This window comes from Capsicum annuum, chromosome 1 (genome assembly GCF_002878395.1).
Source record: "Capsicum annuum cultivar UCD-10X-F1 chromosome 1, UCD10Xv1.1, whole genome shotgun sequence".
In the NCBI taxonomy this organism is placed as follows: Eukaryota; Viridiplantae; Streptophyta; class Magnoliopsida; order Solanales; family Solanaceae; genus Capsicum; species Capsicum annuum.
Window position 1 is genome coordinate 137,241,220 of NC_061111.1, and position 20,688 is coordinate 137,261,907.

The window sequence follows — 20,688 nt, forward strand, 5'->3', positions numbered from 1 at the left end:
ATTCAGTACTATTAAGAGTACCACATCAGAAAAGAGATGGTCAATTGGTCTTCTTATGTAGACTTGCACAATTCTCCCCTCATGAGCTAGCTTTTAGGGTTGAGTTAGGCCCAAGATCCATTCTTTACATGGTATCAGAGCCAGACTCATTCCAATCTTTGTTCACCAATGTTGGACTCCCATATTATATTGTCCACGATTCAGTTAACAAATTCACGAGTTATGGGTGTACAGGGGAGTGTTAAGTCCACATTAAAAAGGGATAGGTAATTGGTCTCTTTATATGAATTTGGGCAACCCTCCCCTCATGCGCTAGCTTTTGGGGTGTGAGTTGGGCGTAAGACCTAATTTTACCACGTATCAGAGAGGTTTAAATAGATGGGCAATTGGCTCCTTATATGAACTTAGAAAATCCTCCCCCATGAGCTAGCTTTTGAGGTTGAGTTAGTTCCAGGATCCATTTCTTTACGGGTACCATTAAAACTCATTTTGCAATTTCCAGCTTTAATGGTCAACGACGTGTTTTGCTTAAAGGTGGTTGGATTTGGGTTTTGATTACACCGTTAAATCTATATCATCTTATTAAATATCAAGCCTGTTGACAAAATGGTAATTTTACCTGGAATTGGGAAATGAGTCAAACCGTCGTTTCTCTTCAAGATTTGATTTTGAGTATATATTCGGACTCCTCTACATGAGGACTATTTGGTGTAGTGTGCTTCGGTGGATTCAGGATGGGTTGATCTGAAGTAGACCCCAGCAGTAAAAGTTTGACTTTGACCAACTCTGAAAATGGCTATTTTAAGGTTTTTGATCGTCTAAGAATTATATTTTAATAGATTGAGGTCATTGGAGATTTTTTGGAGCAGTTTGAGCATTTCAAGTGAAGTAAAGGTTGCCATTTTTGAGGCAAGAGAGGTCTTATCTCTTAGTTCGCTTGTTTTTTCATAAAAAGCATATGTTATGTGATGCTTGTGTTCATTTAAACCAATTAGTTCATGTGAGTGCGGAAATATGAGCTAGACTGACTAATTTCAAGTGTCTAATAAATGACCGTGAGAGTCTTATGTGTACTTTCTCGTGATTAGACATTAGTAGCAGATTCGGAGTTATGTCATGATATTGTTTGGATGTTTATTCCGCTTTATCATTTTATCAGATGAGCATAATCTGTTCTGGCTAAATGAGGTATCTAGCCAGAGGTAAATGCTGGAGGTATAAAGATCCGGGTAAGAGGCAGGTATATCATCCCCGCTCCAAGAAAAGGGAATAAGACATGGACATTTATGTACCATGTCCCTTGAGCAGTATAGAGACCCAGGTAAGATGCGGGCACATCAATCCCACTGTGAATGACGGGATAAGACATGTATATTTATGTACCATGTCCCATGAGCAGACTCCAGATTCAGTATTATCATGATTTACTTGTTTGTAATCATGATTTCAGATTCAGTACAGTATATGTATATTATTTGTTTTGTTGTGACTTTATGCATTACCAGAGATTTCTTAAACTTGCCCCAGGGGTCAGGTGGAAGGGTTAGTCGATGATCTCACTGGGTCTTTAGACTCACACTTCTTGTTATTTAGGCAAGTGCAGGTAGTGACCAAGTAGCCAATCCTTGACTTGCAGCTTTCATCCGTTCCTTCCACTAGATGTCGCCATTAAATCATGGCGGCTTCTTCATCTTTTAGAAAATTTAGTATCGTATTTCCAAGCTGAGACTCATATTTTGTATTCAAATATAGTAGCTCCATGACTGCCTTTTTGGATTGTATTGGCAGATTTAGTAACTCGTCCACACTTATCTATATATTGAGACTATTAATGGTATTCTTCCCATTTATTCGTATATTTGCATGCAAGCATAGAATGATTCAACTTATGCTAGCTCATCGAGTGCCCTGTGGTGGCCTAGATGCCAGATTTGGTTCCTACCATGATACTTATCATATTATGAGATCGGCATTTTAATCCAGCCTCATAATAGTTCTTTTACACTTACAAGAGAGCACAGAATTAATTCAATCTTTCCACTGTTTACGGCTATATTTCATGACGTCACATACCTTCTTATCACGCAAATGCCCTACCCAATTGGGTCAAACAAAGATTGTCCTGATGCAGAAGGAAAGCACGAGAGACAACATGTGAAAGAACACTCCAGATGCTGATAGTTGAATTCTTATTTGTTAAGTTTGCCAATATAAGTGTACATGTAATTATATACTGTTAGAATATGAGTAGGATAGGAATAGAATATTAAATCCTACTTGGAAAAGGATTGTAATGTCGTATCCTATTCGAAAAAGGATTGGAATGTTGTGTCCATAAATAGGGTCTCAGTGTAATAATGTAGACACAATTCAGTAATATTCTTCTCTTATATTTCTCACATAGCATCAGCTCATTGGTGAGAAACTCAGTCAGATAGGTCACTGTGCGTCAATTTCTGCCAACTGTCAACGCTAATCTATGTCACCGTCTATTTCCATCAGTTTTGTACGAAATCAACCCTACTGGCTCCTCTGTCATTTTTTCGGCGATGTATGTCAGACCCCTTTTGATTTTCCCGGCGATTCAATACAGTTACTGCAAATGTTCATTATTAATTTCGGTCCAGTCCTATGATTACGTCTGAACCCTTGATGTGGAGATCAAAAAATCAAAGATCATAGTCCATGAAGAATTGACGAGGGGAGGTTGTTTTGGAAGATATCGACCTAGGTGTAGTTATTGTAATAGGTTTGGACACACTCGTGACATATGTTATTCTCGACCTAAGTATAGCTATTGTAATAGGTTTGAACTTACTCGTGTGATACAAGCATGAAGAGCACAAAGAGTATAAGGTATTGTCAAAGGTTCAAGTTTCGGATTAAAGACCTTTTTGAGCCTTTTCAAAGCGTTGGCCAAGTGAGGAAAGAAGGAGGAGTTCCAACATCTCATAGGCTCCCCTCATTAAGGACAAAATGGACTTTATACACTACATTTCCTACACTACATGGGCGCCTTCAACTAAGGGCATGGAGGTCTTTTGATCTCTCTTTTTTACACTCCAAGGAGAACCCTTCATTAAGGGTATTTTAGTCATTATCTTGTAATAGTATAAATAGACCTTTGAGCTCTTATTTTCATTAGTTTTTGGACATTTGAAATGTGTTACTTCAAAATTGTAGTCTTCTTCTTCTCCTAGAGAGAGAATCCGAAACTAGGGTTAATACTAAGTGATGGATTTCACTTGTGTTGATAAATTGGCAAGAAAGGTGGGTGTTTGGGATTGTGAATTCCTTTGTGTCCACCTAAGAATGGGGTGTAATCAACGTTGGTGATTTGTGTTTCAGCGTTTAATATACACTTTGGTGCTTCTCATGAATTTTGGTGAATGTCTCATTATCTATCCTTTACTTTCAATGCAATTTTGGTGAATATAAACTTCAGTGTTTCTCATGAATTTTGCTTTTTTAGTCTTTAATTTCGGTTATAGCTTTGTTTTAGTTATCATTTGGTATCAAGAGCCATGTATTAGAGTTGTTCCCACAACTCTAAGTCTTGGATCTAAGAAAATCTCAACCAAAAAAGTCAAATCCAAAGAAAAATCACAAAAAGGTAGATCTTATAGTGTTTGTTGTAGATCCGAAATTTCCAAGCTAGATCTACACGTTTTTATTGTGTTTTGTTGGTTTCAAGTGCTAGATCCTTATTCTCTAGCACCTAGGGAGTCTAGATCTACGTCCGGAACAAGGTTTGGTCAATTTTGAGCTAGATACGCCATGGCTATGGCGTTCTGAAGGATTGAAAAAGCTAGATCTGTTTTGGGTTTGAGTTGGTGACGTGATTTGTGGCTGATTTGATGTTATTTGAGCTCACCTTGGCCTAAGGAACCTAGATCTAAAAAGAAATTGGAGATTAGGGTTCATTTACTTGTTGGTCAAACTTGGTCAACGCTTGAAATATTTATCTTGTTCTTCCATTATCTTCAAATCTTGGTGAAGAAGAATATTGAAAGAGCGTGGTGTTTGTGAAAGAATATTCCTTGGCATATTCATTTTCATCCAAAAGAAGGAAGAGACAAAGTGAGACAATCAAGTACAAAACAAGTACAAATCCAAGTATGGGGATTGGGGGGGGGGGGGGGGGGACCAATCTTTTTTAATTCAAATTGGAGCTTGAAAAAGGCTCCAAACTTGTTGTTTTCCCTCCCAAAGCATTTTTCTCTTCTTCCTTAAGGTGTTAGGCCGAAACTTGAAGAATTTGGGAATTGAAAATTTGAAAATCACGTCCAATCAATTCATGTCACATCATCACTAGCTATACGGCCTAATCAAGTTCCTAAGTAGATTTCTTAGTTTTTAATTTTTATTCTAGTTTCTTGTGTATTAAATTCTATCACTAATTGGCAAACTAGTAAGTACCTACTAGGTTGATAATTAGTCTAGAGTCCGTTTTGTTTCGTGTCTTCGGTTTTTGTGCGCTTTTCTCATTTTTAAGTCGTAGTAATTTGTTGGTTCAAGTCCGTACATCATTTTTATTTAAGTCACATCAAACAAAAATCGACTCAGGGCCAACGTAGATTCATCACTCATTCACTCACCAAGTACATGCCAAGATTTCAATGCTTGTAAGACAAGTGTGAGGTAAGAACCGAGTGTGAGAGTGATGAGGCTCTTTTTGGACTAACTTGTTTGTTCGTTTTGTAGGTATTTCCTTTGTCGTTTTGCTTGTTCTTTAGGTACTTTAATCATAGAACCCGAGGGTTCAAGTGCTCAACCATTTGGTAATGATGTTAGTGGGATCATGATGGCTCGGCTTGAGGCCATATCTCATGATATTGCTAGGTTGCACATAGGTTTGGGTTTAATTAAGGGTGATTTGGGTTCAATGAAGGAGGATATGGCTTCAATCAAGGGTAGTGTAATTAGAATGAAAGCAGGTGTTGATAGACTATGCCCACTAAAGCCTCCACAAAATCCAATGCCGCCTCCTCAAGATCCACTAAACTGAAATCACCCCATCTAACTAAGAGAAGAGATGGTGATAGAATCATAGGGTGATGAGGTTGGTTCTCAAGATGGAGAGAAATTTGATGTTGAGATACAAGAAGAGTGTGAAGAAAAGAAGGAAAGGGAAAGGGAAACCATGGGTAGTGAAGTTGGAAGGGGAAAAGAATGCTTGATTGTGGATCTTGTCCACAAAGAATCCTTGTTAGTCACTGACCCAAATGCTAGCATTTTGGCTAGCATTGATTCTTCATATGTGCAGGTACAAGAAGATATAATTTCAAAGGAGAATCCAAAAGAAATCCCTCCCAAACATGTTGGTGTTCCAAATGCACTCTTGGCCGAAAGTTCAAGGCAAGTGGGCTGCCCTAGTATAACCCAAGGTAAAATTGGTACCCTCTACACTCCCTTAAGTCTAAAATATTATGATGTGGCCATTAGTAGCCAAAGTGATGCGATTTCGGGTTTACCTAGTGTGGAAAAGCATGAATCTTTCATTGGTAGTACTATTGTTGTGTGTAATGCTCAATTTGTTTTTAAGGGTGATTCACTACTTGATTATGTGAGCGATGAGATTAAAGATCCTCAAGTTGATGCTCATTCTTGTAATGTTGATCATGATGTGGAACATGAACCTTTGAGCTTATATGATGAAAACCATGCCATTTGCCTTGTTCATGATGATTGTGTGTTTGGCAAACTAGTGAATAAAGGTGTGTTTGTTCTTAGGAGAAGACTTCTAGGCCACAACTTTTTGGTCTTGAATGATAGCCTTCTCTTAAGGGTAATTGTCTTGATTGATTATGAGTATGATAGCCTAGTAAAGGGATGGGTTAATCTCGGCTCATACCCTTGGCTACATCATCCATTTGATCCCGGAACACTAGTGGGGTGTAGAAGGGATTGCCACGGCTTGTGCTTATTTTCCTTTGATGTTTACCTTAGCTCTATCCTTTGTGGTGTGTATACTAAGTGTTTCATGGACAAAACTAGGGATTTCTGGTTGTATTTCAAATATGTACCCCCTTGGTGTGATAGACTAGTGAAAGTAATGGCTCATCTCGGTTTAGACCCTAGTCTACTACTTCTATTTGATCCCGGTGTACTTGTGGGGTGTGGGAGGTGTAGTTTCGGTTCATGCTCATTACCTTTTGATGTTGATGCCATTCACTTCCTTTGTATCCTTTATGCCAAGTTTTTCATGTCAAATGTCTAGGATACGTGGATCTTTCAACTAAACCCTAGTGTAGTTGCTTATTAAAAAATGTTGTTCTTGTATTCTTGTTTTCCACTAAACCCTAGCAAAGTTGCCTATAAAAACAAAAGAAAGAAATATTCAAGAGGTTATATAAGTTCTTGTTGATTGGTGAGGAAAGATTATTTGTTGGGTAGAAAAATATGTGGGACTCTTTCCAAGAGCGATCTAGTGCTAGTTCACGTTAAACCGTTCATAATACTTGAAACCTAGTTTTTTTAATATTAATTAGTTCATGCTTTTCTGTTTGTTTTTTGCTGAAAAAATCATGACTTTAGTGTTTAGCTTTTAAAGTCCGCTCTTGGCTACACAAATTCCACTCATAAAAATTAATTTCAAGAAATTCATTATTGGCTAGGTGATTTGTGAGTTAAGTTTGAACCTTGAGACTTCCAGAAGAGTGAGGAAGAGAGCATACACGGCAGAAAAGTGAGAAAATTCTTATTTGTGAGAAAATTTCTAGCACGTGTTCAGGCTGAAGGAACTAATGATATGTTGCAAGCTATGATGCAAGAAATACAATAATTGTCCGTACAGGTACAAAATTTGCAGGGGGTTAATCAGATTGTACCAGCGATCTAACAGATTCCACCCCAAGATGTAAGAAGGGATCTAGTACGATTGAGAGTACCTCCACCCATATGAAGAATTTATCAGGATCTAAATGAAAAGGTTGATTATGATCGACAAGGTTCACGGAAAAGTAGGAGATGAACTAGGCATGGTAGAGGATCTTAAGTCGTTAGAGATTTAAGAAGTATCAAGATGAAGATACCTTCTTTTGGGGGAACAAATGACCCAGATGCATATTTTGACTGGAAAACAATCGTGGAAAGAATATACAAAGTTCAAATGGTTGTGACTGATTCAATAGTTATGCATCGGCTTGACTTAGAGGAACTGAACTTAATTGTAGGAGATTTGGTTATAGACTAATTGAGACTTGGAAAGACTTGAAGTGAGAGAATATTTGTACCTCCACACTACCATAGACAGATTATCAAGAAATGTCACACTTCAGTGCAAGGTAATAAGTTGAAGAATAATACAATACAGATGAGATGCTTAGGATGAGAGGCCAACCTCTTGATAAGGTCGAGGAAACCATTATGAATCAATTTCACACTGGTTAAACAAGGAGGTTGTTAATCATATTTCTTAATCGAATATTTTTAATTGAGGAAACCTATATTGCTTCTTATTTTCGAGTATTCAAATTTTTTTTTTAAAAAAAGGCAGCCCGATGCACTAAAGCTCCCACTATGTCCAAGGTTCAAGGAAAAGCCCAGCCACAAGGATCTATTGTACGCACACGCACCAGAGATTGTTTCCAAGGCTTGAAACCGTGACCTCCTAGTCACATGACAATAATTTTACCAGTTATTCCAAGCTCGATTATTTTTAATCGAATTATATCTTTACTTTGTTTCAAATTATTATTACTTTCTATTCCACTACATTGTGCTAGGATCATATCGGGAAGACAAACTCTTTCCAAAAGATACCATTTATGTTTTCACTCGTTTCTCCCTAAGAAAAGTGCACTAAGCTCATTTGGTTCTGTTAGAATATGAGTAGTAATAGGAGTAGCATACTGAATTCTACGTGAAAAAAGATTGGAATATAGTGTCTATAAATAGGGCCTCAATGTAATAATGTAATTACAACAATTAGATAATATTTTTCTCCAATATTTCTCGCATGGTATCAGAGCTTTGGTGAGAAACTCCAGGAAAAAAAACATTCAATCAGCGTGCGTCAATTTCCGGTGCGTGAGTTGTTCTTTGATAGACTTTTTCGAGTGGTTCCTTTTCTGTTGGGGTCGCCCAGCTATTCCGCTCCGATCAGTTCTTTTTTTTTTCAGATTTCGTCAAGTTTTTCAAATTTCGATCGCTTTAAATTTCGATCGCCAACCCTAATTCCGATGACTTCATATTTTTCCGATATGATCTCTTTTTTCATGTCAGGTCGACCCTTCATTAAAGGTGGTCGCTTTAGCTATTTCTTGATTCCGGCTAATTTTCGACTATCAAATCCAATTTTCTGGCTACTGATTTTTTTTTGGCGACTGATTTTTTTCCGCGACTGAAATTTTTCTCCGACTATTTTTTCTCAATTTAGTCATATGATTAAATCTAAACTCTTAATGAGGAGATCAGAAAATCAAACGTCACAATCCATGAAAAATCGACCAGGGGAAGGTCGATTTGGAAGATGTTAACTTAGGTTTAGTGATAGTAAAAGGCTTGGACATACTCGTGACATGTGTTACTCTCGACCTAAGTGTGGTTATTGTAATAGGTTTGGACATACACGTGGAACATGTTATTCTTTGCATGGTCGACCACCTAAAAATGTTCATATTGCTCAGTCTAACACCACAGAGGATCAATGAGTGTATTTATCTGACAAAGAATATAATGAGTATCTTTAGTATCAAGTAAGTAAGCATATATCTCTACCAATAACATCAACTACACAATCTCCTGCCTTTGGATCATGGGGTTAGGACTCAGGTTCTTCTGATCATATTTCTGGTAACAAATCACTTCTGTTTGATATTGTTTATTCACAATTTGTTCCTTCTATTACTTTAGCCAATGGGATCCGAACAATAGCAAAAGGAGTTGGACAAGCCAAACTCTCATATTCTGTCACTTTAGACTCTGTTCTTTATGTCCATATCTGTTCTTTATGTCCATAGTTATCTTTTTAATCTTACATCTATTAGTTGTTTGACACGTGCCTTTCATTATAGTATAATTTTTTATGACGATTCTTTTATTATGCAGTACCGCAGTACGGAACAAACGATTGGCACAGGACATAAATCACAAGGTCTTTACCATCTTAACTCTTCAAATTCCTTCACAGCATGCTCCGACCCTCAAGACCTTATTCACAAACGTTTGGGCCATCCGAGTCGATCCAAACTACAAAAAACAGTGTCTACTTTGTCTAGTTAGTCCACATTAAATTGTGAGTTGCGTCAACTTGAGAAACACATTCGTGCTACATTTTTACATAGTATTGAGAGTCGTTCAGAGTCTATTTTCTCTATAGTTCATTCTGATATTCGGGGTCCTAGTAGAGTCGATTCACCCTTGGAATTTCATTACTTTGTTAGTTTCAATGATGATTTTTCAAGATGCACGTGGGTTTCCTTAATAAAAGACTGTTCTGAGTTATTTTTTATATTCAAAAGTTTTTGTGCTGAAATACAAAATCAATTTGGTGTTTCTATTTATACTTTTCGTAGTGATAATACCTTAGAATACTTATCCTCCTAGTTTCGGGAGTTTATGACTCACCAAGAAATTATCCACCAGACATCATGTCCATACAGCCCTTAGCAGAACGATATAGCAAAAGGAAAAAATACGCATCTCATTGAGACTGCTCGCACTCTTTTCATTGAATCCTATGTTCCGTGTTGTTTTTGGGGCGATGTAGTTCTCGCATCTTGCTATCTCATTAATAGAATGCCATCATCTTAGATTCAAAATCAGGTTCCCAATTCCATACTATTTTCTTAGTCACATCTCTACTCTATTCCCCCTCATATTTTTGGGAGCCATGTTCTGTTCATAACTTAGCCCCAAGAAAAGATAAATTAGCCCCTCGTGCTCTCAAATGTGTCTTCCTTGGTTACTCTCAATTTCAAAAAGGGAATCAATGTTATTCACCTGATCTGGGTCGCTACCTTATGTCTGCCAATGTCACATTCTTTGAATCTCAACCTTAATATACATCTTCTGATAATCTTGATTCTTTGAGGTCTTACCCATACCTCCACTCTTACATACACCAATCTTTGAGGAATCTACGGTTACTTCTACATCTACAGTTGCAGTGTCACCACTTTCGAATTATCATCGCCGCCCCCGTCCAACATTAGTCCCAGATGATTTCTGTCATGCACCTCAAGCTGCCCCTACTGCGGGTTTGCCTCCTCTTAGCCAATTAGTTGCACTTCAAAAAGGTATAAGATCCATTTGTAATGCTAACCCACATTATACTTTCTTAAGTTATCATCGGCTATCATCACCCCATTATGCTTTTGTATCATCTTTCTCATCTATTTCCATTCTTAAAACTACTGGTGAAGCATTTCCCATTCAAGATGGAAGCAGGCTATGATTTTTGAGATGTCTATTTTACATACGAATGGTACTTGGGAGCTTGTTTACCTTCCTGCAGGTAAATCTATTGTTGATTGTTGTTGGGTTTATACAGTCAAAGTTGGTCCAGATGGTCAGGTTGATCGGCTTGAGGCTCGTCTTGTTGCCAAAGGATATACACAAATATTTGGGCTTAATTATAGTGACACTTTCTCTCCCATGGCTAAAATAGCATATTTCCATCTTTTTTTTGTCTATGTCTGTCATCCGTCATTGGCCTCTTTATCAGTTGGACATAAGAATGTTTTTCTGCATGGTGATCTTGAGAAAGAAGTCTATATGGAGCAACCATCTGGTTTTGTTGCTCAGGGGAGTCCAGTAGCCTTGCATGTACATTACGCAGGTCACTCTATGATCTGAAACAGTCTTCTCAAGCCTAGTTTGGGAAGTTAGAACAGTAATTCAGGAGTTTGGCATGATTCATAATAAAGCTGATCACTCAATGTTTTATCGGAATTTTGAACCAAATCTATGAATTTATTCAGTGGTTTATGTTGATGATATCGTTATCACCAGCAATGATCAAGATAGTATCACTAATTTGAAGCAGCATCTCTTTCAGCATTTCCAGACTAAAGACCTCGACAGACTAAAATATTTTCTAGGTACTGAGGTTTCTCAGTCCAGATCAAGTATTGTTATTTCTCAATACAAGTATGCCTCAGACATTCTTGAGGAGACAGGAATGATGGGATGGGATGTAGACCCGTTGACACTCCTATGGATCCGAATGCTAAACTTCTGCAAAGACAGGGGGAGGCAATCAATGATTCTGGAAGATATAGTCGTCTAGTTGATAAGTTGAATTATCTCATAGTGACCAGACCTGATATTTCCTATCTCGTGAGTGTTGTAAGTCAGTTAATGGATTCTCCTTATGATAGTCATTGGGATGTAGTTGTTCACATTGTGTGATATATTAAGTCAGCTCCAGGTAAAGGGCTGCTCTTCGAGGATCGAGGTTATGAGCAGATCATTAGATATGAAGACATTGATTGGGCACGATCACGTTCTGATAGAACGTTCTACTTCCAAATATTATGTTCTAGTAGGAGGTAATTTGGTGTCCTTGAAGAGTAAGAAACAGAGCGGGGCCGCTCGACCTAGAGCAGAAGCCGAATTTCGAGCAATAGCGATAGCCACTCGTGAGCTAGTTTAGATTAAACAGTTGTTGAAAGAGTTAAAATTTTGAGAAGCCAATGAAATGTAACGTGTGTGTGATAATCAAGCGGCTCTTCATATCGCATCAAATCTGGTATTTTATGAGAGAACTAAACACATTGAGATTAATTGTCACTTTACGAGAGAGAAGATACTTTCCTAAGATGTTACAAAATTTGTGAAATCGAGTGATCTGCGTGCAGATATTTTCACAAAGTCCCTCACTGGTCCTCGTATTAATTATATTTGTAACAAGCTCGGTACATACGTGCACCAGCCTGAGGGAGAGTGTAAGAATATGAGTAGAAATAGGAATAGTATATAGAATCCTAGTTGGAAAAGGAGTCTAATGTAGCGTCAATAAATAGGATCTCAATGTAATAATTTAGATAACAATTTAATAATATTCTTCTCTTATATTTCTCTCATGGATCACTGGATACACTAGATACACAGACGCTAATTGGGAAGGATCACCTTGTAATAGACACTTTACATCCGGATATTGTGTTTTAATAGCTAGTAATTTGGTATTCTGGAAGAGTAAGAAACAGACTGTGGTTGCTCGATCTAGTGCAGAAGCAGAATATCAAGCAATGGTTATAGAAACTTGTGAGATAGCTTGGATCAAAGTTGTTGAGAGAACTAAAATTTGGAGAAATTGATCAGATAGAAATTGAGTGTGATAATCAAGCGGCCCTTCATATCGCATCAAATTCAGTGTTTCATGAGAGGATTAAGCACATTGAGATTGATTCACTTTGTCAGAGAAAATATACTCTCAAGTGCTATTGTTACAAAATTTGTAAAGTCAAGTGATCAACTTGCAGATATCTTCACCAAGCCCCTCATCGGTCCTCGTACTAATTACATCTGTAAAAAGCTAGGTACATATGACTTGTATGCACCAACTTCAGGAGGAGTGTTAGAACAGGAGTGGAAACAGAAATAGTATATAGAATCCTACTTGGAAGTAGGAAAAGGATTACAATGTAGTGTCCTAGTAGGAAATGGATAGCAATGTAGCGTCTTAGTTGGAAAAAGATTACAGTATAGTCTCCTAGTTGGAAAAGGATTATAGTATAGTGTCTATAAATAGGCTCTCAGTGTAACAGTGTAAATACAACAATTCAATAATATTCTTCTCTTATATTTCTCACATGCTACAAGAAATACTTAGGCTAGGAAAAATCAAATGTTGATAAAGCTGCTTAGAACTATGCAACCAGCGGTTTTCATGAGTAAAAGAATACTTTTCCAATGGCATAGTGCAACATTACAGATAGATAAAGAAGAGCTAGACCTTAGAATCCCATAAAAAGAATCCGTCCCTGATCGAAATCGCAGGAAGCCCAGGCTCAAGTGGTGGATTAGGTAAGAGCACTCTCTCTTCAGCTAAGAACAACTCCTCCATTCGTTGCAATGATACATTTGAATTTACAACCTGTGTGTAAGACAGACAGAACAATATGTAATAACCTGATTTTTAATAAATATTAATTGGTAATTTTAACCAACTGAAAAAGAAAAAAGAGAATTGGTAATCTTGTCCTCCACGTCCAGAACAATACATAAAAAGTCTGTCAACGAACACTTGCACACATTTTTCAAGAACTTTCTCCTCATTTTATATGACATTGATATCAAAAAAATAGTTTTAATTGATTTATGAGTTCCATGTAGAATGCTGAGATTTTTAGGCCCGTATACCTATGTAGTGTATTCCTCAATAAAGAGAAGTATGGTTCTGCAAAATTTTCTACTCACGGTTGTTAATGTTAGTAAATTGCTATAGACAAAGCACAGAGGGAATAACTTGGAAGTGGAGTTTAGGGAGATTCACGAGAGAGATGGAAGAATACACTGCATTACAATTAAGAAAACATGTGAAGAATAGTATATTAACGGAAAGAACTCCACGCAGCTAAATTATAAGAAAGGACAATACTAGTGAGCTGAGAAAAAGAACCTGAGTTATTATGTTTGGAAGCATGTTCAAAGGGAACCTCAGAATTGCAAAGAGAGAAAGTGATGAAAAAGCTCTGGCAGCTGTCAAATTTCCACCAAGCAAAGTGAAACTTCCAAATGAAATCACTGTCACGAGAACGGGGATGCTGTTCAGCATGAAATTGTTGAACTGTTGATAGAGAGGGAGAAAAGAAAAAAGAAACAATGAGAAAAAGAATGATCCGCATCTCAAGCAAAATATGCAAAGTCATTTGAGTCAAGGTTCCCCATTAGGTCATGTAGAGAACATGTCAAACCATCATTGAGCAAAACCTAATCCTCCATCACTAAGAGATAGCTCCTGTTCATTATTCCTCTACAATGTCCTATTTTCACAACGCTAATCCACTAGATTATTACAGTTGTTTTTGGTTTGTGCTGATTATGCCGCTTGTAGATTATACCTTCAGAAGTCTGTCTAATTAAAAACTATATGTAAAAATCTTGAAAGTTAAAATTCTCTTAAACATCAGGACTTCTGGAAAACCTTCGACAATTACTGAATCATATTGTTCAATGATAAGATGAGGCATGTAAGGAACCAAATACTGAGGTGTCACTCCAAAACAAAAGAACTTTCTTGAGGCTAATTTAGTTTGATTCTATGCACAAGCGGGTTATAGCATACCGCTGCCAACAGCTGTGCTTTCCTGAACCAAGAAAGTTCACCATTCCTCATTCCTTGGATGTTAGATTGGAAGCTCTTCTCCCATGCATAACATCTATATTGATCCGCAGAAAATCAAACATATTATAAATTTTCTGAAAAAAGAAGGGAACTGAAGGAAAAAAGACAAAGCAGAAAAAACCATACTTCACTACATCCATTGCAGCAAGTATTTCATTAGTTAGACCAACCCTTTTGTCAGTATACTGCAATCCTTCTTTGGATAGTTTTCGCATATAGCAAACGATAATTGTCTGCGCCGAAAGGATAAACACATATGTTTTAGAGACCAGCTGGAAAAGGAAATTACATAATGTTATGATGGTTGATAACAGTTTGAAATGACTAAGATTGAGTAAAAAATGAAGCTTCCGATCTATAGTTTATTAGTGCTATGTGGACTTCTTTTATGAAGTGATCAAATTTATTGATTGAAAAGGGAAATTCCTGCATAAATGCATAAAGAGAGTAGTGTATCTCATACAAAAGCATGGTTCTCAACGAAAAGCACCCTATGATTTATGTACTTATAGGTGTTCCAAAAATTTCACCTCTGAGGTAGTGGTATGTACTTACCCATAGCATGTCTTTAACACAACTGTTAGATAGTTATTTCATTTGATTGCTGGTTAGGAAGTAAATTATGATGTACTAAAATCAACATAACTAGAACTATGTTTGGTAGCATTTAGTTGCTATGTACAAAATACAACATGCGAAGTACCAAGTGTGTGTTTGGTTACTGGTTTACAATCCCGCATAACCAATGCGTGTATGTGTCATGAGGGAATCTATGTATAATTTTATGCAGGGTGAAGATGGAATAACTAATTCCTGCATAATTATACTCTCAATAACTAATCCCTATAGAACTAATTTTTTCATTACTAATAATTGCATAACTTTAACCCACAACCACACGACCCCCTAATGTATATTAGTAGACTGTGTCCCAGAATGAAAAAGGTGTATAATATACAATGTAGAATATAATAAGTATAAACAGGGTCCAGTGTTATACAATATAGAACATACATTAATAATCTAAATTGCCGCGAACTCTTCACTTTCAACGCTGCATTTGTCTCAGATTCTCCAAAAATAAACGACTTTTGGAGAGTCCGACAGACACACGCTAACATATTCAAAGAGTCCGAGCAACATAGTTAATAGTACATTCTCTTGGGTCATTATTACTCCCATGGTATTAGAACTAAAAAGACAATCACAATGAAATTTACAAGTGATATATGGGAGATCATCTCTATTTCCACTGGTGTGGAGCAAAAACCAACACCACCATAAGGTTCATCATCCTCCGGCAATAAAAACCCAATCAAACCTCCCAACAGAAACTCTCATGCACCCTCACGAGCTGCCTAAAGCAAGAGTTGTGGGGAATGTTTTTCTCCAAGGTGACCTTGAGGAAGAGGTTTTCTTGCTCGAGGGTGAGTCTAGTAGTCTTGTATGTAGATAATGTCGATCAATCTTCTAAACAGTCTCCTCAAGCCTGGTTTGAGAAGTTTTTTTTCTTTTGAAACTAGTAATTCAGGAGTTTAGCATGACTCATAGTGAAATTATTAATTGTGTTTTATCAGTATTTTGGTCCAAATCTATGAATTTATTTTGTCTTATGTTGATGAAATTGTTATCACCGACAATGATCAAGATGGTACCACTAACTGAAAGCAACATCTCTTTCAGCTACTTCAACAGACCGAAGAATTTTGTAAGTATTGAGGTGTTATGTTCCAATTTAAATACTTTCCTGTTTTAGCATTCTATTAAATACACTTTATATTTTTGTTGAATTAGTTTAGTTAAAATTAGGCGGCAAAAATAGGAAGCTTCTAGAATCTGTTACAACTGTTAAGCCGAGACTGTTTCCACTATTTCAGGAAATAGTTACAACATTTTTTCCCGCCAATTTCTCAGTAAAGATTCAGTGCCTATATTAGCTTGTAACTGTGGAGATTGAGTCACTTTTGAGAATTGAAAGTCAAGTACAGCAAGTTTCCTCTGTTTTCTCTCTTGAAGGTGTTTGCTCAGGAACTACTCCTTAGAACACTTTTTCTGTTTTTTGTTTACACTTTCCCAATAAATTGGGGCTATAACATTGGTATAAGCACCATTCGTTTCAGGTTGGGATAAGATGGGTGACCACAAAACGCAATTGCATGAGATGCGTAAAGAAATTAATGCATTGAAAGGATCATGGAAGGGGTAGCATGTTATGTTTCGAAGATGGGTGACATTGCTGACACTAAGGTCGCGAATGCAATGGCAGAGATCAAGCAATTGATTGTTGCAATGGCGGCAGGTCATGGGCAACAATAGAATAGACCTTGTGATGGACAACGGAATGGTCATCGGGAAGCCCCAATTGAGGTGGACGAGCAGAATCCGAGGGCTCGAAAGATGGAACAACAAAACAGGGGGAGTACTAGTTGCCTACTCGCAATTACCATGTCGAATTTCCCAGATTTGATGGGACTAGGTTGAAGGATTGGATTTACAAGGTAGAGCAATTTTTTTATGTGGATGAAACCCCAGCAATTTCAAAGGTTAAATTGGCCTCTTGTAGATTGGAGGGGAAAGAACTGCAGTGGCATCAAACATTCATGAAGAATAGGCTTACAAGGGAATGGACAGCATGGGGAGAATACGTGAATTGTCTATACTCAAGGTTTGGGACAGAGCTCTTTGATAACCCCATGGGTAATTTCAAGGATCTGAGGCAAGTATCTTCTGTACAAGATTATGTTGATGCATTTGATGAGCTTATAACTAGAGTTGAATTAGATGATGAGTATGTAGTTGGTTGTTTCATAAGAGGACCGAAACCTGAGATTGGACTACCAGCAAAAGTGTTTGCACCTAGATCTTTACAGAAGGCTATTAGTTTGGCAAGAATCCAAGAAAGAACAAATTCCTTGAACCACCAAAAAACCAAAATTTCTAATTCTACTTTATTTGCCCCAAAAACTTCTTTCAAACAACCGGTTTATTCACAATCTTCTAGTTCACAACAATCTTCAAAAATGAATTTACCCAAAACAAACCCTATGTCACACCCTAAAAGGTTCAAACCTAAATTTTTAAGTCCTCATGAGATGGAAGAAAGGAGGTCTAAAGGTCTTTGTTACAACTGTGATGAAAAGTACCGTTTCAATCATGTTTGAAAAAACAAGAGGTAGTTATTTTCTACGGAAGTGGAGGAACCTTTAGTATTGGAAGAGGATGAAAATGAGTGCATAATGGATAATGTGGAGTTGTTTGCCATGATGACACGAGGTTTTCCTACAGATGCTGAGGGGTCTATCATGCCTTGTGTGTCTGTGCATGCTATGAGTGGTGTTTATGATTTCAAAATAATGAGAGTAACTTCTTTTGTCAGGGGAAAGGTTGTTCAAGTATTGATATACACAAGGAGTACACATAACTTCCTGAATCTTGCGACAGCAAAGAGTTTGGGTTGTTTTTTATCAAGTATAAGCCCATTTCTTTGTCTGTGGCTGATGGAAATAAGGTGGATTGCAATCATGTAACCAAAGGATTGGTTTGGAAAATACAAGGTGTGTTGTTTAAATTTGGTATGCTAATACTGACTGTTAGGAGGTTGAAACATGGTTTTAGGCATTCAATGGTTGGTAACATTAGGTGATGTTGTATGGAACTTTAGACAGTTAAAAATAAAGTTCACTGTCATGGAAAAAAAGGTGTCACTTAGAGGTTTTCATCCTCCTTCAGTGAAGATGATTCAGCAAGGAAAAATGGACAGACTAATGGCTCAACCAGCTGAGTTGTGCATGATCTCTGTGGAGTTATGAAGGAGAGAGTAATAAAAGGTACATCCAGTATGTTCTCCATAGAAATGAAGAATGAGTCAGACGTAGTTCCAGATGATATACAAGAAATATTGAAAGGCAATAAGGACCTGTTTGAGGTTCCCAAAGACTTGCCTCCTTCCAGGTCACATGACAATAAGATTGTCTTGAAGGAAGGAACCCCTCCCGTCAACATAAGACCTTAAACATACCCTGTGATACAGAAGGATGAGATTGAAAAAATGGTCGAGGAATTGTTATCTTCAGGTGTTATCAGGCACAGCACTAGTCCTTACTCTTCTCCTATTGTCATAGAAGAAGGACGGCACATGGAGGATGTGTATGGAGTACAGAGAGCTGAATAGTCATACCGTCAAGGATAAGTTCCCAATACCAATGAGAGAAGAACTATTGGATGAATTGCAAGGTGCTAAGTTCTTCTCCAAACTAGACCTCCGATCTAGATACCATCAAATCAGGATGTATGAAGAAGACATTCCAAAAACAGCTTTCAGAACTCATCATGGTCACTATGAGTTCTTGTTCAGGCCTTTTGGACTGACCAATGCCCCCTCCACATTTTAAAGCATAATGAACCAGGTTTTTCGCTCTTATCTCTGGAAGTTCATTCTTGTCTTCTTTGATGATTTTTAATATACAGCAGGAGTTGGGATGCTCATTTACAACATTTAGAAGAAGCCTTCAAGTTGTTAAGATCTCAGAAGTTGTATGTGAAAAAGAGTAAATGTGCCTTTGGAGTTAAACAGATTGATTACCCAGGACATGTAATCTCTGAACAAGGTGTAGCTACGGAAGAACAGAAGGTTTCAGTTGTTAAAAGTTAGCCCCAACCAACCACCATCAAGGGTCGTTAGAGGGTTCTTGGGCCTCACTTGTTATTACAGGAGATTTATCAAGGGATATGGGAGCATTGAAAGGGTCTTAACTGACTTGTTAAAGAAAGAAAACTTTCATTGGTCTACTGAGGCAACTGCAGCCGTTGAACAACTGAAATCCGCAATCACCTCTTCACTTATATTGGCTCTACCTGACTTTTCTAAAAGCTTTGTGGTAGAGACTGATGCCTCAGGGGTTGGTATTGGTGTTGTCTTACTCAAAGAGGGTAGACCAACAGCATTTTTTAGCCAAGGTTTAGCAGATAAAAAGACAGTCTTGTCTGTGTACGAAAGGGAACTATGAGCTCTGGTGACTGTTGTACAAAAGTGGAGACCCTATTTGCTGGAAAGGCATTTCACAATTAAAACTGATTATCACAGTCTTAAGTTCTTACTTAAGCAAAGTATCACAACACCTACCCAGCAGAAGTAGTTGGTGAAGTTGATGGGCTACGATTATGACATAAGCTACAAGACTAGTAAGGAGAGTGTAGCAGATGCTTTGTCTAGGAGAGAATATTATGTCCAGTTGTGCAGCATCTCGGGTGTACAGGCTCCTATTCTAGAAGAGGTTACACAAGTTGCTCCAAGATCTACAAAATGGTGTTAGCCTCAAGCCTCAATACAAATTCCGAGGTGGTGTTTTGAGTAAGAATCGTAAGATAATGGTGGGTAAGAATGTTGATATCAGACATCAACTCATGCAGTTCAACCGTGGAAGTGCAATAGGAGGTCATTCAGGGATCTGAATAAATGCTACTTTGAAAAGGCTTAGACAAAACTTCTATTGGAAGAAGATAAAACAAGATGTTTATCAGTTTGTGATACCTGCCAGAGGTGCAAACATGATACCACTCTTCCATCTAGTCTTTTGCAACCTTTGACAATACCTGAGAAGGTGTGGCGAGATATTTCTATGGATTTTATTGAAGGCCTTCCTAAAGTTGCAGGAAAGGAAGTGATTTTCGTAGTAGTGGACAGACTTAGCAAAGCTGCACATTTCATGGCCCTAAAGCCCCCTTAAACTGCTTTGGATATAGCTAAACTCTTTTTTGACAATGTTTTTAGACTTCATGGAATGCCTAAAATCATTGTCTCAGACAAAGATGTGGTTTTCACTAGAAAGTTTTAGAAGGAGCTATTCAGTTTGCAAAAAGTATTTCTTACATCAACAGCCTACCACCCTCAAACTGATGGACAAACAGAGGTTGTTACTAGGTGTCTTGAATGTTACTTAAGATGTATGACCTATGAGAAGCCAAAGCAAAGGCCTTAGTGGTTGCCTCTTGTTGAATGGTGGTATAACACCACCTACCACGCTGCCACTCATCTCACTACCTTTGAAGTAGTCTATGGACAGAAGCCAACCCCTCTTCTACCCTATATACCATTTAACTCAACTCTTGAGATTGTGGACAGATGTTTGCAAGCTAGAGAGGCCACTCTAAGGGCTTTGAAATCTCAGGTGAAAAAGTCTCAAAGTAGGATAAAGATTCAAGCTGACAGGAAGAGAACAGATAAGACTTATGCAACAGGTGACATGGTCTATATTAAGTTGCAGCCTTATAAGTAATTGTCTCTTAAAGATCATTCTTTCAAAAACTTATTCGCAAAATTTTATGCGCCTTTCAGTATTACTGCTAAAGTGGGACCTGTAGCAGACACTCTAGCTCTACCCCCTCATTCTAAA

At 37.6% G+C, this 20,688-nt stretch overlaps 1 protein-coding gene across 16 annotated transcripts in view; it reads right to left on the reverse strand.

Annotated features, from left to right (window-relative positions):
- Positions 1-20,688, reverse strand: part of LOC107879895 (ABC transporter C family member 12) — a 119,895-nt gene that overhangs the window by 27,478 nt on the left and 71,729 nt on the right. For 13 of the 16 annotated variants that reach the window (XR_007052600.1, XM_047407564.1, XM_047407556.1 and 10 more), the window contains 4 exons: positions 14,423-14,568; positions 14,237-14,330; positions 13,571-13,738; positions 12,905-13,045 (listed from right to left, as the gene is read on the reverse strand). Coding sequence is in view for 15 of the 16 variants with exons in the window: in XM_047407564.1 (XP_047263520.1) it covers positions 12,905-13,045; positions 13,571-13,738; positions 14,237-14,330; positions 14,423-14,568 (549 nt within the window). In the remaining variant the exon portion in view is untranslated. The remainder of the gene's footprint in view (positions 1-12,904; positions 13,046-13,570; positions 13,739-14,236; positions 14,331-14,422; positions 14,569-20,688) is intronic. The other 3 variants (XM_047407570.1, XM_047407559.1, XM_047407576.1) reach the window with 2 other exon arrangements.